Source organism: Nelumbo nucifera, chromosome 5, assembly GCF_055504915.1.
Source record: "Nelumbo nucifera cultivar China Antique chromosome 5, China Antique-T2T, whole genome shotgun sequence".
Taxonomy (NCBI): domain Eukaryota; kingdom Viridiplantae; phylum Streptophyta; class Magnoliopsida; order Proteales; family Nelumbonaceae; genus Nelumbo; species Nelumbo nucifera.
In genome coordinates this window covers 6,548,052-6,567,298 of record NC_142653.1, presented here as the reverse complement: position 1 = coordinate 6,567,298, position 19,247 = coordinate 6,548,052, and the positions used below count along the sequence as shown (strand labels likewise).

At 37.7% G+C, this 19,247-nt stretch overlaps 1 protein-coding gene across 3 annotated transcripts in view; it reads left to right on the top strand.

Moving 5' to 3' along the window:
- The window catches only part of ECA3 (endoplasmic reticulum-type calcium-transporting ATPase 3), a 116,495-nt gene that overhangs the window by 55,408 nt on the left and 41,840 nt on the right, over positions 1 to 19,247 (top strand). For all 3 annotated transcript variants that reach the window (XM_010274839.3, XM_088887456.1, XM_010274846.3), the window contains 9 exons: positions 7,848 to 8,044; positions 8,340 to 8,451; positions 12,629 to 12,727; positions 12,811 to 12,956; positions 13,119 to 13,176; positions 13,653 to 13,745; positions 14,490 to 14,540; positions 14,692 to 14,823; positions 16,911 to 17,012. In XM_010274839.3, the coding sequence (XP_010273141.1) occupies positions 7,848 to 8,044; positions 8,340 to 8,451; positions 12,629 to 12,727; positions 12,811 to 12,956; positions 13,119 to 13,176; positions 13,653 to 13,745; positions 14,490 to 14,540; positions 14,692 to 14,823; positions 16,911 to 17,012 (990 nt within the window). The remainder of the gene's footprint in view (positions 1 to 7,847; positions 8,045 to 8,339; positions 8,452 to 12,628; positions 12,728 to 12,810; positions 12,957 to 13,118; positions 13,177 to 13,652; positions 13,746 to 14,489; positions 14,541 to 14,691; positions 14,824 to 16,910; positions 17,013 to 19,247) is intronic.

Genomic DNA, 19,247 nt, shown 5'->3' with positions numbered 1-19,247 from the left:
CTACTTTCTTCACTGCTGACCAAAGCATATGCTTGAGACAATGAAACATCTTCCTTGGACAAGATGTTTTGCTTTGTAATGTCATATTCAGAATTCAGCCCTGTCAAGAACTCAAAGACCCTATTCCTTTCAACCAATTTCCTGTATGTTTCAGCATCCTTAGGGGTATCCCATGTCACAACTTCTATCAAATCAATCTTTTGCCATGTAGATTTTAGGGCTGAGAAGTATGTTGCAAGTGACTTCTCCCCCTGTCTTAGATTCTTCACATCACTTCTCAGTTTGTAAGCTCTGGCAACATTCAACTTCTGGGAGTAAGTTTCTACAACACTATCCCAGATTTCTTTAGCCGAGTTCATCCACAGATAATGTTGACTAATCTGTGGCTGCATTGAGTTCACAAGCCACCCAATCACTGTGTAGTTTTCTTGCACCCATCTCTCATAAGATGGATCATCCTCTGGAGGAGATTTCTTGCTCCCAGAAATAAAACCCCATTTTCCTTTGCTACAAATATGGATTTTCACTGATTGTGACCAAGCCAAGTAGTTGGTCCCATCAAGCTTAACTGTAGTTACAGCCAGCATAGAATCGGTTGGGGTTCCCAAAATCTGTCCATATTCAGTGGCATTCTTGTTTACAAGGCTTGAGAAATCCATCATGTAAAGGCTTCAATTAGGATTTTCAATAGGTTTCCCAAGGTACTGGGGTCTTGATGAGTTTAGTTTGAGCTGAATAGGCAACAACAACTAGCTCACAGAATCTGTTCAATCTTGATAATTGTGACGGTCCAGTTCGGTGGTAGTTCTTTCTTTACTGTTTCAGCCTTCAAAGGACACCCAACAAACCTCCAATCACAAGGTATTTCAGGTTCCCAACAGCCGTTGTCCCAAAGAGAAGAAAAAAGGGCCACAGTCCTTAAGAGACCTTTTGTCGAACACTCAGTGTGCAGTACTTAACAGCCTACTGTTAACTAGAAGAAACCACTTCAAAGTGTTCAGTATAGGTCCAAGAAGAGGCTGGGATGATGATGAGACTAGTACCACTTAGTTTTAGATCAGTTTCAGCAGCTTGGCAGTCCAATAATCAGCCGAATAGCACTTCCAAAACAACCCAGAAATTTCTGAGTAGAATCAGTCCAGCAACAATGGGCCGAATGGAGGTGGGCTTTAAATGCTTTAACAGTCCTCCCAAACAACAAAAAAATATCCCAGCAAGGGACTAAGAAAAGACTTACAGTAAGAGAGTCTCTGGTTTGAACTATAAACCAGGCCGAACACTTGTTCTCTGAGATAACTTTGAAATTCTTTTTCTCTGATTTCAAATCAGGCCAAACAACTTGCTCTCTGATTCTTCCTGGTCACTGAACCCTTCTCCAAGTGTATAGAAACTTGGGCACCCTCCAATGACCTCCAAGAGCCAGGCGGATGACTGTAAACTTTCAGCCCTAGAACCTCCTCATGTAGTTGGCTGAACTAGAACCACATGAGGGACACGCCAAGCAATGGCCCGCTCTGATACCAAGTTGAAAAACAGCCCACTTGATGTATGGAACTGTTTGAGATTAGATGCAAACTAGAACAAAACAAACAAGAAAGGAAGAGAAGAGAGAGCTGGCGGCAATGAGTGTTAGAGAGTAAGAGGTTCGAACATAATCCCTCTCTAACACTCTAAACATCTTATTAATAAGTTAATCTTTGACAAATTACAGAGAGGCCCTTGAGTGGGCAGGAAGATACAAAAAACAAAACATTACAGAGTATGGGCCCAGAATAAGGCCCACAACAGAGAGAAACATAACATAACATGAAATGACAGTCTATGGGCCATTCGGCCCATCTTCTCTACAGACTCCTCAGGGCATCTGATCACATTAAAATCTCCACCTAGACACCAAGGTCCCTGCCATTGACTTCTAATGTCCACCAGCTCCTCCCACAATTCATTTCTCTCTATACGCATTTGGTCCATTAATGTTGGTCATAAGCCATACGAAGTTGTCATCCAAACATCTTAATTTAACCCCCGAGGCACCCCAAGAAGAATATTGAGTCCACCCAATGCCTCCCTCCCCCCCAGATGCTTCTAATCCATTTCTTATTAATTCCCTGTAATTTCCACTCCTAAATTAGTACCAGTTCTGGTCTTTCTCTCCTTGTAACTTCCTTGATGATTCTTCTTTTGCTTGCACTTCCCCTCTTTCATTCCAACTATTTATTTTCATGTTTCATCTTAGCAAAACTCAGTCTGAAATCCCCAAACTTCCACTTCTGTGTTCTTTCTATACCGCCCTCTCCCATTGCCATTTATATGTTTCAATAAAAGAAGTTACAAAGACCAAATTACCCGTCACCTATAAGAAAGAAAAATAACATAACAGTAGCCTAACAACAGCCTAAAAATGTAGCTGGATTCCGAAGTCCCAAGGTTTGTGTTGTCTTTTTGGGGCTGTTTCGCATGGTTCACCAGAAAAAGACTCCCTTGAATTTTTTAGATTCCAATAAAATGTAGGTAATTCCTTTTTTTCTCTGAACTGTTGTGGTGTTTACAAATATAAATTAGTGCCTGTTAAAAGGCTGTTTATGTATGTTTTATCAGTATTGGTACCGTAGGGCTACTATTGTAATTTTCTGATTATTTTATGATCACCATAATATAAATATGAGAGCTGGTGCCGCCAGCTCAATCTTTTGGCTCTCAACTCTCTTCTCCCTCTTCTCTCTTCTTCTCTCTTCAGCTGCTCTCTTCTCTGTTTAATATGGTATCAGAGTAGGTTTATTAGGCTTGAAAGGGAGTTCAATCAAGCATTTTTTTCTCCATCATCAGTTCCTTTTTTTATTTGGAGAGCCCAGAGAACAGCATCGGACTGATCTAAGAAGTCATTTTTCTTTTTTTTTTTCCTTTACCTCTTGGTCGTGTAACAAGACAGAACCTGTAACAAGTTCGACTGATGTGAGGTTATCAGCACCTGTTGTTTCCTGTGTGCATCGTCTGATCCTTGTGATATGTTTGTAGGTCAATGATGACCTGTATGTGCTGCAACAGTAGTAAGATAATATCTGAATGTGTGTAGGGCTTCGTTGGGTCCAAAATTTTTGGAGTTTCATAGTTTCTTGGTTCAGTCTTATTATTCCCAGCAGTAGTACATTGTGAGGAAGAGAAGATTGTGTGGACTGTACTGCCCTTTAGTCTTGTAGTTGTTTTTGGAGTGATCTGAAACAGCTATTATGAGTATTGAGGACTCTGCCACATCTGGTATTTCCTCAATGCAGAATGGGATGAGTGGGGGTATAGATTTATCCTTCCCTATGGCTGTTATACCTCTGGATGGACTAAATTATCTAGAATAGCCAAAGGGGATCATACTGTACATTACTGCAAGAGGAAAACTAGGGTACACAAATGGCAAAATTAAAGAACCCAATTCCGGGAGTGTAGAAGATGACGGGTGGAACTAGGAAAACAACATGGTAATGTCATGGCTCTTAGTGTCTATGCAACCTCAGGTGAGAAGACATTTTATGTGGGCTGAAATGTTTTATGAGATTTGGGAACAAGCAAAGTCAACATATTCTGAATTGCGTCACTATGCAAAAATTTACCAGTTACAAGCAAAGTCATCTACTTGTAAACAAGGGGAGAGAAGCTTTTCTGTGTACTACTCGGACTTGACTTCCTTCTAGAAGGAGTTGGACCATTACCACCAGCATGTGAACTGGAAGTGTGATGAAGATACAGAAGCTTACAAGTTACTTGTTTCATAGCAGAGAGTTCTGAAGGGGATTGGGGATGACTTCTAGTGCAAGTCCTAGGAAGCAAGGATCTCCCATCTGTCATCTGTCCAAGAAGTATATGCCCTAGTACAGTAAGAGGAAAGTAGAAGGGGATTTTGTTGCTTTGGCAGTAGAGGGAATGTTGTTTCAGGTGGGGGAAATTCCTTTAAGAAGGGGGCCTCTCAGAAAAGGGTGGACGATAAGGAGAAACTATGGTGTACTCACTACCAGAAGCCTGGGCACACACGTGACACTTGTTGGGAACTTCATGGGAAGCCGAAGTGGGCTTAGGAGTTGAGCAAGAAACAGAGTTCAAATCAGAATAAGAAGCAAGGACAGCAAGGTCCAAGAAAGTTCAACGCAGCAAACATGGCCTCTCAAGAGACTCAGTCCTCCACTACTATGACTCCGACGCACCCCTCTAGTTCTGATCCTCGAGAGGACATCATTAATTCCTTCCGTGACCATTTGGAGTTGTATGATAGGGTAATTCGTCAGATGGATTCTGCCCCTTCTCCTTCTACATCATTTGCATCTACATCAGGTAACTCTGCCACAACTTTCCATGTGTCTTTTCATTCCCCTGACTCTCCTTGGATGATTGATTCTGGAGCATCAAACCATATGACTGGTAAGTTATTTTTAGTCCTATAATCTCCTCTCTGAGAGGGATAAAGTGAGACTAGCCGATGGCTCATTCTACACCATGCTGGTCAAGGAACCATATCCCTTCCCGTTGGCCTCAATCTTTCTAATATTTTGCATGTTCCAAAATTACCTATAAACTTGTTTTTAGTTAGTAGTATTACTAACTCATTAAACTGTTCAGTAATCTTTTTTTTGTCTTCTTGTGTAATTCTGGATTTGTCCTTGGGGAAGATGATTGGTAGAGGAAGTATAGTGGATGGGCTCTACATGCTTGAGAATAAGGCTGACTCTAAGAGTCAATCTAGTAAGAGTCAAGCCTATTTATGGCACAATCGTCTTGGTCATTTGTCTTAAAATTTTTATTTCCAGAGTTGTTTAAGTCAATGTCAATGTCAAAGTTTATATGTCAAACTTGTCAATTGAGTAAACATTGTAGAACTCATTTTCCTTCAAAAAATAATAAATATGATTTTCCTTTCCATATTGTCCATTTTGATGTTTGGGGCCCAATTACTTTACCCTTTGAGACTATTTACAAGTATTTTGTTACACTTATTGATGACTACTTTAGATACACATGGGCGTATCCCATGCGAACCAGAGATGAATTGCCAAAAATTATAAAAGATTTCCAACGGATGATCTTCACCCAATTTCAAATGGAAATCCGAATCTTCTAATCCGATAATGCCAAAGAATATTTTCATCATGACCTCACAGATTTCTTTGCTTCGTGTGGATCACTTCATCATAGCTCATTTGCCACCCCCAACAAAATGGTGTAGTGGAAATGAAGAACCGCCACCTCCTTGAAGTGGTTTGGGGATTATTGATTCATATGAATGTCCCAAAACAATTTTGGCTTGAAGTTGTCATGTGTGCTGCATATCTCATCAACTGCATGCCATCTCGAAGGTTAAAGTGCAAGGCCCCACATCAACTTCTATTTCCCAAGGCTCCCTTGTTCTCCATTCCTATTCATGTTTTTGGTTGCCACTGTTTTGTTCAAAACCTGTCTCCAACTCGTGGTAAACTAGATCCTCGTGCTATTCCCTATATTTTGTAGGATACCCCACATCTCAAAAGGGGTACCGATGCTTTGATCCTGTCAATTGGAAATACTATGTTTCTATGGATGTTCTTCTTTGAAAATGAGCCTTTCTTCCTTGTTTCTCCTCAGGGAGAGAGTAGGAGCAAAGAGAAACAGGTTTAGCTCCCTCCTCTTCTTGACCCTCCTCCTTTCCGTGTTTTCTTTGATTCTTTCATTGCTACAAACAGGTTCAGCCAAGTTCAAGAGTTGTTGAGCATCCGGAAGCTGTACAACCAATGCCATCGGATTCCGCGGGGGTGGGTCATACCCAACCAAGTACAATTGTTCCTATTGATGTATCCGATCCTATTACTATTGATACCTCTATTGCTAATGACCTAGACCTTCCTATTGTTCAAAGGAAGGGAGTTAGGTCTTGCACCACTAAGCATCTCGTATCCCATTGTGTTTCTTATGAAAACATTTCACCCTCGTTTCATGCCTTCCTAAGAATGTAGGAGAAGCTCTCTCAGCCCCTGAATGGACAGATGCAATGAAAGAGGAAATTAATGCATTACATAAAAATGGTACGTGGGAATTGGTGGATCTTCCTAAAGGAAAGGAACCAGTTAGATGTAAGTGGGTGTTTATAGTAAAACATAAGGCTGATGGCACTGTGGAACAGTATAAAGCTCGATTAGTGGCAAAAGGATTTACTCAAGTGTATGGAGTAGATAATGTAGAAACTTTTGCACCGGTTGCTAAGATGAACTCTATCAGAGTCCTTTTCTCTTTGGCTATTAATTTTGACTGGGATCTTCATCAACTTGATATCAAGAATGCTTTCCTAAATGGTGACCTTGGAGAAGAGGTATACGTGGTGCTACCTCCTAGTTTTCGGGCTCAAGGCAATGAACAAAAGGTGTGCAGGTTGAAGAAGTCATTATATGGCTTAAAACAATCACCAAACGCCTAGTTCAACAGATTTCATGTAGCTGTACAGAAGAGAGGCTATAAACAGTGCCAATTTGACCATACATTGTTTGTGACTGGAAAAATGAAATTTGTAAGTTAAAAGAGTTCCTGGCTACTCAGTTTGAGGTGAAAGATCTAGGTCCTCTAAGATATTTTCTTGGAATTGAAGTTGCCCGCTCACAGAAGGGGATTGAAGTTCCCCTATTGATCCAAACCACAAATTAGGTGATTGTTAGGGTGAGGTTGTCAATGATGTGAAGTAGTTTCAGAGGCTTGTAGGAAGATTGCTATATTTTGTCTATAATCCGACCAGACATTGCTTACGTTGTGGGTGTTTTAAGTCAATTCGTGCATGCCCCTAAGACCACCTATCTTGAAGCAGCTAAAAGAGTTCTCAGATATCTTAAAAAATTTTCAGTTGTCGATCTGCTGTTTCAAAGGCATGGACATTTGAAGGTTGAGGTGCATACAGATGTTGATTGGGCTGGATCGCTAGATGACAGGAAATCTACTAGTGGCTATTGTACCTTCGTGGGGGGTAATCTAGTCACATGGAGGAGAAAAACAAAATTTGGTGGCTCGGTCTAGTGCTGAAGCAGAATATAGAGCAATGTCTCATGGAGTGGCTGAAATTATGTGGTTGGAAAGTTTGTTGAGTGAGCTGGGATTTACTGTTGATAAACCTATGACTTTATATTGTGATAACAAAGCTGCTATTAGTATTGCTGCCAACCCAGTTCTGCATGATAGAACCAAGCACATAGAAGTTGACAAACATTTTATCAGGGAAAAGGTTGTCAAAGGGGAAGTGTGTACACCCTATATCAGATCTGAAAAGCAACTTGCAGACATATTCACAGAGGGGTCACATCACTCGTGGCATAATGACTTATGTGACAAGTTCGGAATGATTGACATCTATGTCCCAACTTGACGGGGAGTGTTAAAAGGCTGTTTATGTCAGTATTAGTACCGCAGGGGTACCATTGTAATTTTCTGATTATTTTATGATCACCCTAATATAAATATGAGAGCTGGCGCTTCCAGCTCAATCTTTTGGCTCTCAACTCTCTTCTCTCTTCTCTTCTCTCTTCAGCCGCTCTCTTCTCTGTTTAGTAGTGCCATTTTCTTTTCTATGGCATTTACTTTGTTATAGTTACCTGATGTTCATAGTCATCATTAATCGAGTAATCTTTCTTATTGTACTTCTTCAATGTGCACATAAACATATATTTATCTGTGTATAACTTATTCTATTGAATGTGTACACATATATTATGATCACAAACAAGAAAAATGAGGTCTCATATTTTTCATAGTTTATGCATTGGTGCGTGTTCAGCATGGTTTTACATAGCTTGTCTCTGTTACGTTATGCTGTTCTCTGAGTTTTCTAAATCCCAAAATTCATGCTTTTGCAGGTAGCTGTTTTAGAATTTTCTCGAGACCGCAAAATGATGAGTGTCCTTTGCAGCCGAAAGCAGTTGGAGATTATGTTTTCGAAGGGTGCTCCTGAAAGTATAATTTCTAGATGCACCAATGTCCTATGCAATGATGATGGTTCCACTGTTCCCCTAACGGTAGATGTTCGAGCTGCATTGGAGTCTAGGTTTCAGAGGTTAGCATTCTATTTGGTAGGATCTTAGGTAGCAAAGTTTCCACTAAAGAAGCAATAAGAATACAATTGATATCTGATCACAAAAAGCAACCCCAACCTACTAGGATTTGGAATGTAAGACATCCAACAACAGATTAGCTACTTGAAGTGATGCAACTAGGAGAAAGACAAACACATAGAGAGTTCCACATCCTAATTTCCCTTGTTTGATCATTCTCTTAATGTTAAATAAATATGTTTCTGTTATCAAGATAAAAGTTGTCTCATACTAATTTTATGTTGTTGATTTGGTCAGTTTTGCAGGAAAAGAAACTCTAAGATGTTTGGCTTTGGCCTCGAAAAGGATGCCCTCGGGACAGCAGTCTCTCTCCTTTGAGGATGAGAAGGACCTTACTTTCATTGGATTGGTGTGTATGTTTTCTTGGAGATTGTAATTTGATTCTTAGGCATCTGTTTACATTAAGATGTCATTGTTTTCTTCTCCCTACCATGGTTCCTGCTTTCTGAGGGCTCATTGTATTATTACTTTATGTAATGTGATGTCTTTGTGATCCTAGTCAGAAAAATGACTAATGCAAAAATTTCTTTGAATTTTGTGGTTAAGAGCTACACCAATTTCTGGATTTGAAGTTTGAGAAAGATGTCAAGTAGCTTTTGGTCTGTGGCTCTCTATAGTAGGTGATTGGCCTATTTCTAAAATCATAGTTATTGCATGAAAATTACAAGCTCCTGCTTATCAAGTGATCATGGTTGATTTTTGTAAGTATTTTATTAGCAAGAAAGTACAAAGATGGAAGTGTTATGTTATATGGAAAATATACCACCATCCCCCCTCCCCCACCCCCAATGGAGGAGGGTGGTGCTGGGAAAAATATGGAGTTGATGATTTTGAATGACATTCTCACCAGGTAATATCTACATATATTGTGTGTATTCAAAGAAGGATCATGATTGATCAAAATGGGTTAATCTTAGAATTTGATTTCAAAGTGGAGGTTGGATAGCATATAAGGATTTTGGAGGATGCTTGGTGTGAAATTTGCATACCCTTGTCTTTACATATATGCACAGAAAAGAAGTGAACAAAAAGTGATAAAGCTATGAGATTAGAGACACTTTGAAACTTAACATTCAGAAGACAATTGTTATAAAGGTATATTGATGATTGCATGATTCTTCTCAGAGCCTTGGATTTATCATATGCACAGCGATATTGTGAAGACTAAATATGCTTTAGAAGGATGGCCAATGTCATGAAGACTAAATATGCCTTGGATTTTATCTGTAACAAGAAATGCATTCATTCATCTTGGGGAAAAACCCTACAATTTCATGAAGAATCAAATTGTAATGGAGTACAAACAGCTTAGTGCTGACCAATGTTATGTTATAGATGAAATGATTTTGGTACAAATCCCCCCCCCCCCCAACGCGCACACACTGGCTAGCATATTAGCAAGGCTGTTTGCAGTTTTAGGTATAGGCAATGTCTTAAAACGTGGAGGCGTGAGACAAGGCGTTCCACTACCTAGAGGCGTGAGGTGTAGTTCAGAACACAAGAGGCGTAAGCCTCCCGAACACAAGGAGGCGTAAGCCTCCTTAAGAGGAGGGGGGTTAGGAGGAGGATGAAGAGGAAGGGGGGATCTCTTTTTCTCTTCTCTTTCTTTTTCTTTCCCTTCCCTTTCTTTTCCTTTCCTTTCCTTTCCTTTCCTTTCCTTTTTTTTTTCTCTTTTCTTTTTTTTTTGTCTTTTCTGTTTTTTTCTTCTGTTCTTTTATATCAGATGTGCATGAGGCGTACGCCTCTAGCATGCCTCATGAAAAAAGTGCAAGAGGCGTACACCTCAGAGGTATCAGCGCCTCTGGCATACACCTCAAGGTGTTTTGGGAGTGCCTCCAAGCGTATGCCTCCCATGCCTTTTAAAACACTGGGTATAGGGGGCCTGGTGTGTTTATGGTGGAAAAAAAATTTTCTTGAAAGGATGCAAGTCATTTATATATGTGATGTAAAACAATAAGAAATGCTTTGAGGATTTTGGAGCAATACATGAGTTGAAGCAATCTTGGCCTTCTCTCCCATTGAGGTGAAGGCTGAATTATATGGATGACATTTTTGCAGTTTTTTAGGTGTTATGGAAGGAGAACACAATGCAAGAATTTTGGGAAGGCATCTTAAACACTGCTTCATGGAATCTGCAAGGATATTGGCTCTGTTGTCATGGATTGGCATTTGTACAAAAATCTCAACTTCAATCTGATAGTAGGACGAGATTGTGAGTCATTAATTGATGTGTCCATGTTGTTTTATATCTTTTTTGTTGAGATCTGCACTGTATTGGAGTTTATCTTGTGCTCCTTGTATATATTTTCTATTGAAATTTCTTTGTTATTAATAAAAGCAAGAAAAGCTTGGTTGAAATAGTCTGGTATGGATGTCTGAATCTAGTGGGTTTTGTTCCACCTCTTTTCCCACTAAATTTAGCATGGTGGTGGCTCCTGTTGCATAGGAACTGGGCAAAGCAATAACAAAGTTGTATCATGCAATGATGCTATTTGCAATGGAAGAATACTATACTGAATTTGGGATTCCAGTCCATCTTCTCAAGTATAATAAAGGTGATGTGATAAAAGTGTTTCATCCAGGGGAAGAGGCAGGGTAGAGGCTCAAGAAAGGTACTATCATGAGTATAATTGACTAACATTTCACGAACAGTTGTTGGTACCTTTGTCTGGCCATATAGTTTTTCTCATTGTGTCCATGGGTATGCTCAACTCCAAAATGCTCATAATTTAGGTTGTGTTTGGCTGAGCCTCAGGTTTTTGCTTTCAAAGCCTGAAAGCACATGTGCTTTGGGGCTTAAATGTGTTTTGACTATATATTGTTATATTTTTAAAAGAAACACTTACCAAAAGCACAAAACCATTTTTGGCTCATTTTTGTTTCCCACAGCCCATAACTCAAAAACAAAACTCTAATTTGGAGAGAGTCAAGAGAAGGGGCTATTAATAATACCTTTGTGCCCTTTGTTGAATTTATTTACTTGAGATAGATCCATAAGTATTTACTTAAAGCATTGGGAAGGTGTATGGCGGAGGTTGACACGTGATTTGCTTTTGGCTTGACAGGCATGCTTTAAATTATTGACATGCGTTTCTCCTTCCCTTCTCTCCTTTACTCCTCTCCCACCTCTCTTTAGTCTGGCATTCTAAATTACAAGAATGCCATATATATAAGACAAACCTCCCTCCCTATATAATTGACTCTATAATATTTGAAAATTACAGAAATGCTACATATAAGACAAATACACCTTTACCTTGCCATGTAATTGCCTCTATGATATTCAAAAATTACAGGAGTGCCACATATAGGACAAACCTCCTTATTGACTCTATGGTGTTCAAAAATTACAGGAGTGCCACATACAACTATTTACAATTATGCCATCCATCTTCTTTCTCGATTCCCTCTCCTCTTGTTCTCTTTCTCAAATTTTATTTATTCATTTATTTATTTTATTATTATTATCTAAACATTTATTTATGTAATAAAATTAAATAAATTATTTATTTTAATAAAATAAATCAGTAAAATAAAGGAGATGTGACATTGAGAGAGATATTTTAATAAAAATTTATTTACTAAATTATTTATTTATTTAGAAATAATTTACTAACAAATTATTCTCTCCCCTTGAGCCCAATATTTAGGGCTGCCAACGGGTCGGGTCTGATTTGAGATAGCCTATACCAATCCCATCCAAATAAACTTTTATTTATTTATTTATTTTATTCAATTTAATAAATTATTATATAAACATTAATTTATTTAAGAAAAAATAGGGCTGAACTAATGGGTTGGGTCTATTTTGATGGAGCTAAGTTGACTGAACATAATAACGGTTTTGGTTCCATGATTTTGTCTTGATTATAATGGTTCCGGAACCAAATATTTTATGAAATATATTATTTTTTATCTTTCTTGTAATTTTTATCATGTTTCATGTTTAAAATAGTAAATTTGATAAATAATAAATAAGATAATATTAGTTAAAATGTTTAACTTATTAACATAAAAATAAATTAGTATTATTTTAACTATTGTTTTCAATATAATCGGGTCTATGATTTGATCCCAATTAAATAATTGGTTCAACACTAGTTCTACCTAGTCCTGACTTGTTGACAACCTAAACCAGATTGAGGCGCACTAGAGTTATTTATTATTCGTAATAATATAGTTACATTTATTTTATATACTTGTGTGGCATAAAATAATGAAAACACATTTTATGAATTGAAGAAATTTCATCTTTCTAGATTAGTGTTGACGGTCACTTGTTAGTTTGTTTGATCTCGAATCAAAGATATTCAATTCTTCATTTTTCTTGAATTCCTCTTCTATTCTGTGCATACTACCTGGGCTGGGCACTGCAGTCTTCTTTTCTTGTCTTGATCCAGAACACATTATCATGCTTCAAGTTTGATACTCAGTTTCAATTGGGCTGCTACTCAACTTGCTTGCATTTCTTTTTATTTACATTTATAATTTGCTTAGATTGAAGTTATTCTGTGTTATGTCTTAAGGTTGGGATGCTTGATCCACCAAGGGAGGAAGTAAGAAATGCTATGTTGTCTTGTATATCTGCTGGCATACGTGTCATAGTTGTCACAGGGGATAACAAGGTAAATGGAACTCTTACTTCATGTTTCCATGATTTATTCTTACCAGTATTGCATTGTCTTTCTAACTTGTTATACACATTCAGTCGACAGCCGAATCTCTCTGCCATAAAATTGGTGCTTTTGATGACTTGGAAGAATTTGTTGGACGGTCTTATACTGCTTCTGAATTTGAAGAACTTCCAGCCCTGCAACGAACACTTGCATTGCAACGTATGGTCCTCTTCACCAGGTATTTTGAACGACATTTTTCTTCAAATTATCCCTGGTGTATTTAATTCTTTAGAAGATGCTTTAGTACATTTCTATGGATCTTTTCGTTAATGTTATACCATGTTACTTTCAAAGGCTCTTCACAAGATTCTGTAGTTTTAATCTTTTGCCTAATTGTTAGGGTAGAACCATCTCATAAGAGGATGCTGGTTGAAGCTCTGCAGCACCAAAATGAAGTTGTAAGTCTATATTTTTCAGTGATTAGGACAACCTCTCCTGTTGTTAGAGCTGATAAAGAAACCTCTCCAGTAGTTGGAATGATATGTGAATCAGGAATAAGAACTACAACTCTGCTATCATCCAGATATATTAGCCTTGTAAATTATAACATTGAATATTCTGTTTATAAATTGATTTAACTGAAAATTCTTTTTGGTCATATCATCACATTTTCTCAGTGCATTGGTCAAACCTATTTTCTCAGTGCATTGATCAAACCTATTTTGTCAATTTCTTCCATGTTCAGTTTAGCAGCTGAAACTTTGATAGCATATTGATTTTTTTCTTTGTATTTGCTACCCTAAATCATGTAGATATAGGCAACCTACTTCATATATTTTTCTTTTGATGTTGTTTACTTCAAGACTTATCTTTTGTTTCTATGTATGTATGAACATGGCTGCAATACATGCTTACCGCGGTGAACAATAATAAGGTTGCAATGACTGGCGATGGTGTTAATGATGCACCTGCACTAAAGAAAGCAGATATAGGAATTGCCATGGGTTCAGGGACAGCTGTTGCAAAGGTACTGCCTAGTGCCACTGTTTTCTGGAAGTAGTAGTACTGAAGTGCTATACTTTTATTTTTCTCACTTATCCTTTTAATAACATATTTTTTTTAGTTTCCCATCAGAATGATGGAAATGGGCCAATATATGGAAGAAAAAAGACTGGGTGAATCACAACAATAGCAGAAAAAGGGTCAAGGTTCTCTGGATAAAAGAGTGCATGATTCACAATAGGCTATAATTATGAAGCATAAACCTAAGAAATCTATTCTAGGTGTCAATGGTAGCTTTATTTTTGGGCTTTGTTTTTGCATGAAAACATTTACCAATCCCTTGAATTGGTGCTAAACAGTCCAAGATAACACAAACTGAACATTGTTTTAGCAGGTTATGATCAATTTAGATATGATAATATATGTTTCCAACCAGTATCTTTAATTTTAGGTTATTTGAATTTATGGTTAGTTGTTTTAGATGATTTTTTGTCATTTTCATTCCTTTTACTCAAGTTGCATTAGATGAATGGTTGAGATTTAATTAAGTTCCATGTTTCTATTTTCCTATAAGTTTTGTCTAAACATTGTAAGCAATGCTTTTTTTAATGAGTAAGAGTTTGCTCTTATTTTTCTTAATTATTTTGAGCAACTTCCTTGATTGCTCAAATTGGAAGACTCTAGGAGATTTTCAATTTTCCTTGTTCTAAGCAACCTAGACTTCGTTTTTATTTTTTGGGTGATCTTAATTTTTCTTTTCCAATTTCAGAGTGCTTCAGATATGGTATTGGCCGATGACAATTTTGCCACAATTGTTGCGGTAATTTATATTCCAACCTTTCAAATAGGGATATACCTTTTGAATCTTAATAGCTTCCTAACTTATTACAATTGTGGAGAACAAGAATGTATTTTCCACTTTAATCATCACCATAGCAGTCACTTTCATGATCATTTATGGTTCTGTACAGGCTGTTGCAGAGGGAAGGGCCATATACAATAACACAAAACAGTTCATCAGATACATGATCTCTTCAAACATTGGTGAAGTAGTTTGTATTTTTGTCGCAGCTGTCCTTGGCATACCTGAAACGCTTGTCCCTGTAAGTCCAATTAAATGGTATTATTCTTTTGCTTATGTACCTGATTATGTGTTTGATGCAAGTTGCTTATTTTATAAGTTCAAATTTCTTTAACTAAAACCTGTTCCCAGTAAACTATAGCTGAATGTAACAAAAGATTGGTTTAGTAATCTTGCAGCTGTGTCAGCTTCATGATCCTTTGGAAAGAAGCTCACCACCTTTCTAAAAAGATCAGTGAAGGTAGTGTTATTTTTAATAAATGTAAATATAAAGGTTTGAAAGGAGGACGAGAAGACCTCTCCATATTGAGTTGAAAAATAAACAAAAAGACTAGATATAATTGATGTTTTGTAAACTCTTTCCCGTTGACATCAAAGTGAACCCCTGTTGATGTCTTTATATTCTTTTTTTATCCATGCCCAACCCATAATGGAACAACTAATTTCCTTGAAAACTCTGGGCACTAGCCTGGATTTGCTTCTAAAGAACCTCTGGTGCATCTCTTTCCTAATCCCCCATCCACACACAGTTGGAAAGGGGTATCCTCCATAATATTGCACCTCTTTCCTCTGAAGGAATAATTGGCCAAGACTGAAGAAGAAACACACCTGATTTGATGTTATCTAATTCTCTCAAGAAAATGAAGAGAAAGAAAGCCAAATCTTTTTGGTGACTTTGCGACACACAAGTGACAATATATCCTATTCCTCTTAACAATAAAAAGTAAACGGGTTTACATTCCTGGACATAATGATTATTACTATCCAGACAAAAACCTCCACCCTAGGAGGGGCTGGATTAGCCCAAATAATAGCCAAACCCAGAATATTTTCAGATACCCCTATAATAGGCATATTGTAAGTGTTAACTATGAATTTCCCCTTCAAGATTATCAGTCCAAACTCTTGGGTCTTCAAGCTCTGGTTGCCCTTCTTCAAAAGTTCCTTTGTTCTCCTCAAATCCAAAAAAAGACCTATGAAAAGATCCACCTCACAGTCCTTTCTTTCCTTAATCCCCTGTGAAAAGTTGACCAAAATATTAAGGCCTCCTTGGTCCTCTCTACATGATGTTTCATCTTTAATTAAGAGATACATCCATGTATGTTTGGTGGCATCTTCTAAATGCCAAAGTTCCAGTCTCCTGCACTCTATATAACAATCATTGATGAGATTGTGGAATTTGTCAATTATATGACTATTTTGCATTGCACATAGTATTACTTCAAAATACCAAGCCTTGATTGTGGTATTTTGGATATTAGGACATTTGTCCTAAGCTTTCTTCTTCTTTCCAACTTGATTAGTTACTAGTCATAAGTTGTCCTACAGGCAATCTATACTGACTATTAATAAATAATATACAAATTGACCTATGTAGTCTAAAAATCTAGCTTCTGACCTTTAAGCTGGAGATGAATATCATATATGCCCAGCTGATTAAGTATTGCTGAAAAGAATTTTATATTCAATGTTTTTAGTGAAACATCTCCAAGCTGTTTATCAGATTTCATGTAAAGACTAAATGGTTTATATTTTCAGCTGTTCTTCTGGTACTATGCATTTATTACACCATGTTCTCTGAACCCACATGAATATGAAGAAATGCTCTTAGATTTGATAACTACTTCATGTATTATTCTTAATGACAGTTATCTCTTAATTTTCAATTGGATGATTTTTTTCATTGTACCATGTCTTTCTAATTTTGTTAAGTATTGCAGAACAATTACAAGGGTTCCTATTTAGAAGTTATAAATGCCTTTTTTGTGCTTCCTTTACATGTCTATGTATAGGCAGGGTCAGTATGCATGTCTGGTGGAGACAGATTGCTGGCCTATTCCATAGTTCTAGCTTGTAGATCTCAATCCTCTTTTTTAGGGCCAGCTCATAAGATCCATGCTTATTGGTATGTGGAGCATGTTGTGGAACATAAATATTTGTTGTATGATGATATGATAATTGCTAGTTTTCCCCTTTGAGGCATCAAGTGAAGAGCCTCTTCCTTAGCTCTGGATCCTTTATCGTGTTGCTTTGAAGCTGACCTTTGGAGTCTTGGAATTTAGTATGGACAAGCTATAAATTTTAGCATCTGGCATTTACACTCTCCAGGTGCAACTACTTTGGGTCAATCTGGTGACTGATGGACTGCCTGCCACAGCCATTGGTTTCAACAAACAAGATTCAGATGTCATGAAGGCCAAACCTCGTAAGGTATTTATTCTCACTTATTCTTTAACATCCATAAAGTTTGAAAGGATTGCTTGATGTTCTTCTCTCTTGCTCTTTCTTTATTCCCTTTTGTCAGGCCTTTTCTGGCTAGCTGTCTATCTAGTGTGGGTTCCATGTGCATATAAGATTAATTTTATTTAGGGGTTGTTTTTTGAATTCAGATAAGATTAATTTTATTTAGGAATATTTATTCTGGTGCAGTTCAATAAAATATAATAAGTTCTTGATTTGGCAACAAAATTAGAAGAATTATATGGAAAGGGGGTATAGAGTAATGTAATCTGTAAAAAAATAAATAAATGAATTGGGCCAAAGAAATTTTAGATTTGTTTTTTTAATTTCTTCAACTGATTAGGTCTATGACTCTCACCTTGTTTCTTGTCCTTGCTTCTAAGCTGGAATCTGTATCTGTGAGTGTTATTCTTCTTTTTCGGTAAAATACCTCCAACCTTTGAAAGGGAGCACTTGTAAAAAATCTCCACTTCAGCTACGCCAAAAACCATCATCTTTAACAGTTTAACCCTCCTTTTTGAGGGAAAGTTACTGATTTGTGTTTTATTGCAAAAAAGAAGAGGCTGAGCATCAGAAGAATGCATGATATGCACAAATATTAAAAAAAAAAAGATGATCCATTCCCGAGTTCAAAAGCATTCAGATTGTTTTGGAGCAGCTACAGTAACCCGAACCAGTGAAGAAGGAAGAAGAAGATGAGGAAGAAGACAAGAGAAAGAGAGAACAGGAGGGTTTAGTCGAAACTGATTAGTCACCCATTCAGTCGACCCCCTAATGTTTATTAGGTTCTAATTACACTTATAAAGACTAAACTACCCTCACTTAAGTGTGGGGCAGAGTACTCTAATAAAACAGCCACATAAGCAAAGTACTTAACTGACATGAGATTACTAAACTACCCCTATTCGGCTCACTCTAACACTCCCCCTCAAGCTGGAGAATATATGTCATATAATCCCAGCTTGTTACATAGATAGTTCACTTTCCCTGAGTTTAGAGCTTTTGTAAACAAATCTGCCCATTGATCATTCGAGCCCACATGTTCTGTGTTTATCTCTCCAGCAAGGACCTTCTCCCTCACAAAGTGGCAATCAACCTCTATGTGCTTTGTTCTCTCATGAAATACAGGATTGGATGAGATATGGAGTGCAGCTTGGTTGTCACAATACAGTCTCATAGGTTTATCCATGTGAAACCCAATTTCTTGTAGAAGATTCCTCAACCACACTAACTCACAGGTAGTATGTGCCATGGCCTTATACTCAGCTTCAGCACTACTTCTAGCCACAACCGTCTGCTTTTTACTCTTTCACGTCACAAGATTTCCTCCAAGAAATGTGCAATAGCCCGTAGTAGATCTTCTATCATTCACTGAGCCTGCCCAGTCTGCATCTGTATACCCCACTACTTCAAGTTTTCCTCCTGATTTATACAATAGTCCAAGGCCTGGAGCTCCTTTCAGATACCTCACAATTCTAAGAATTGCATCCCAGTGAGGTATACGAGGGTTCTGCATGAATTGGCTCACCACACTGACTGCAAAGGATATGTCGGGTCTCGTGATAGTTAGATAGTTCAGCTTTCCCACTAGTCGTCTATACCTTCCAGGATCTTCAAATACTTCTCCTGTATCACTGCTCAACTTAACATTTGGTTCCATAGGGGTCTCAACTGGTTTTGCACCTAACAATCCTGTTTCTTCCAATAGATCAAGAACATATTTTCTTTGACACAGATTTACACCTTGTTTTGACCTGGCAACCTCTATTCCCAAGAAATACTTCAATGTTCCAAGATCTTTTGTTTGGAAATGATTTTGCAGAAATACCTTTAATTTGCCAATCCCCAATTTATCATTGCCAGTAATGACAATATCATCCACATAGACCACTAATAGAATCTTCCCAGCTTCTGAGTCATAGCTGAATACTGAGTGATCTACCTGACACTGCTTCATTCCAAAACTCTTCACCACTTCACTGAACTTCCCAAACTAAGCACGCGGCGATTGTTTCAACCCATAAATTGCCTTCTTCAATCTGCATACCTTACCATCCTCCCCCTGAGCAACAAACCCAGGTGGTTGCTCCATATATACCTCCTCCACAAGATCACCATGGAGAAAGGCATTCTTTATATCAAGCTGAAACAGAGGCCAATCATACATAACTGCCAGGGAAATTAGTACACGTACAGAACCGATCT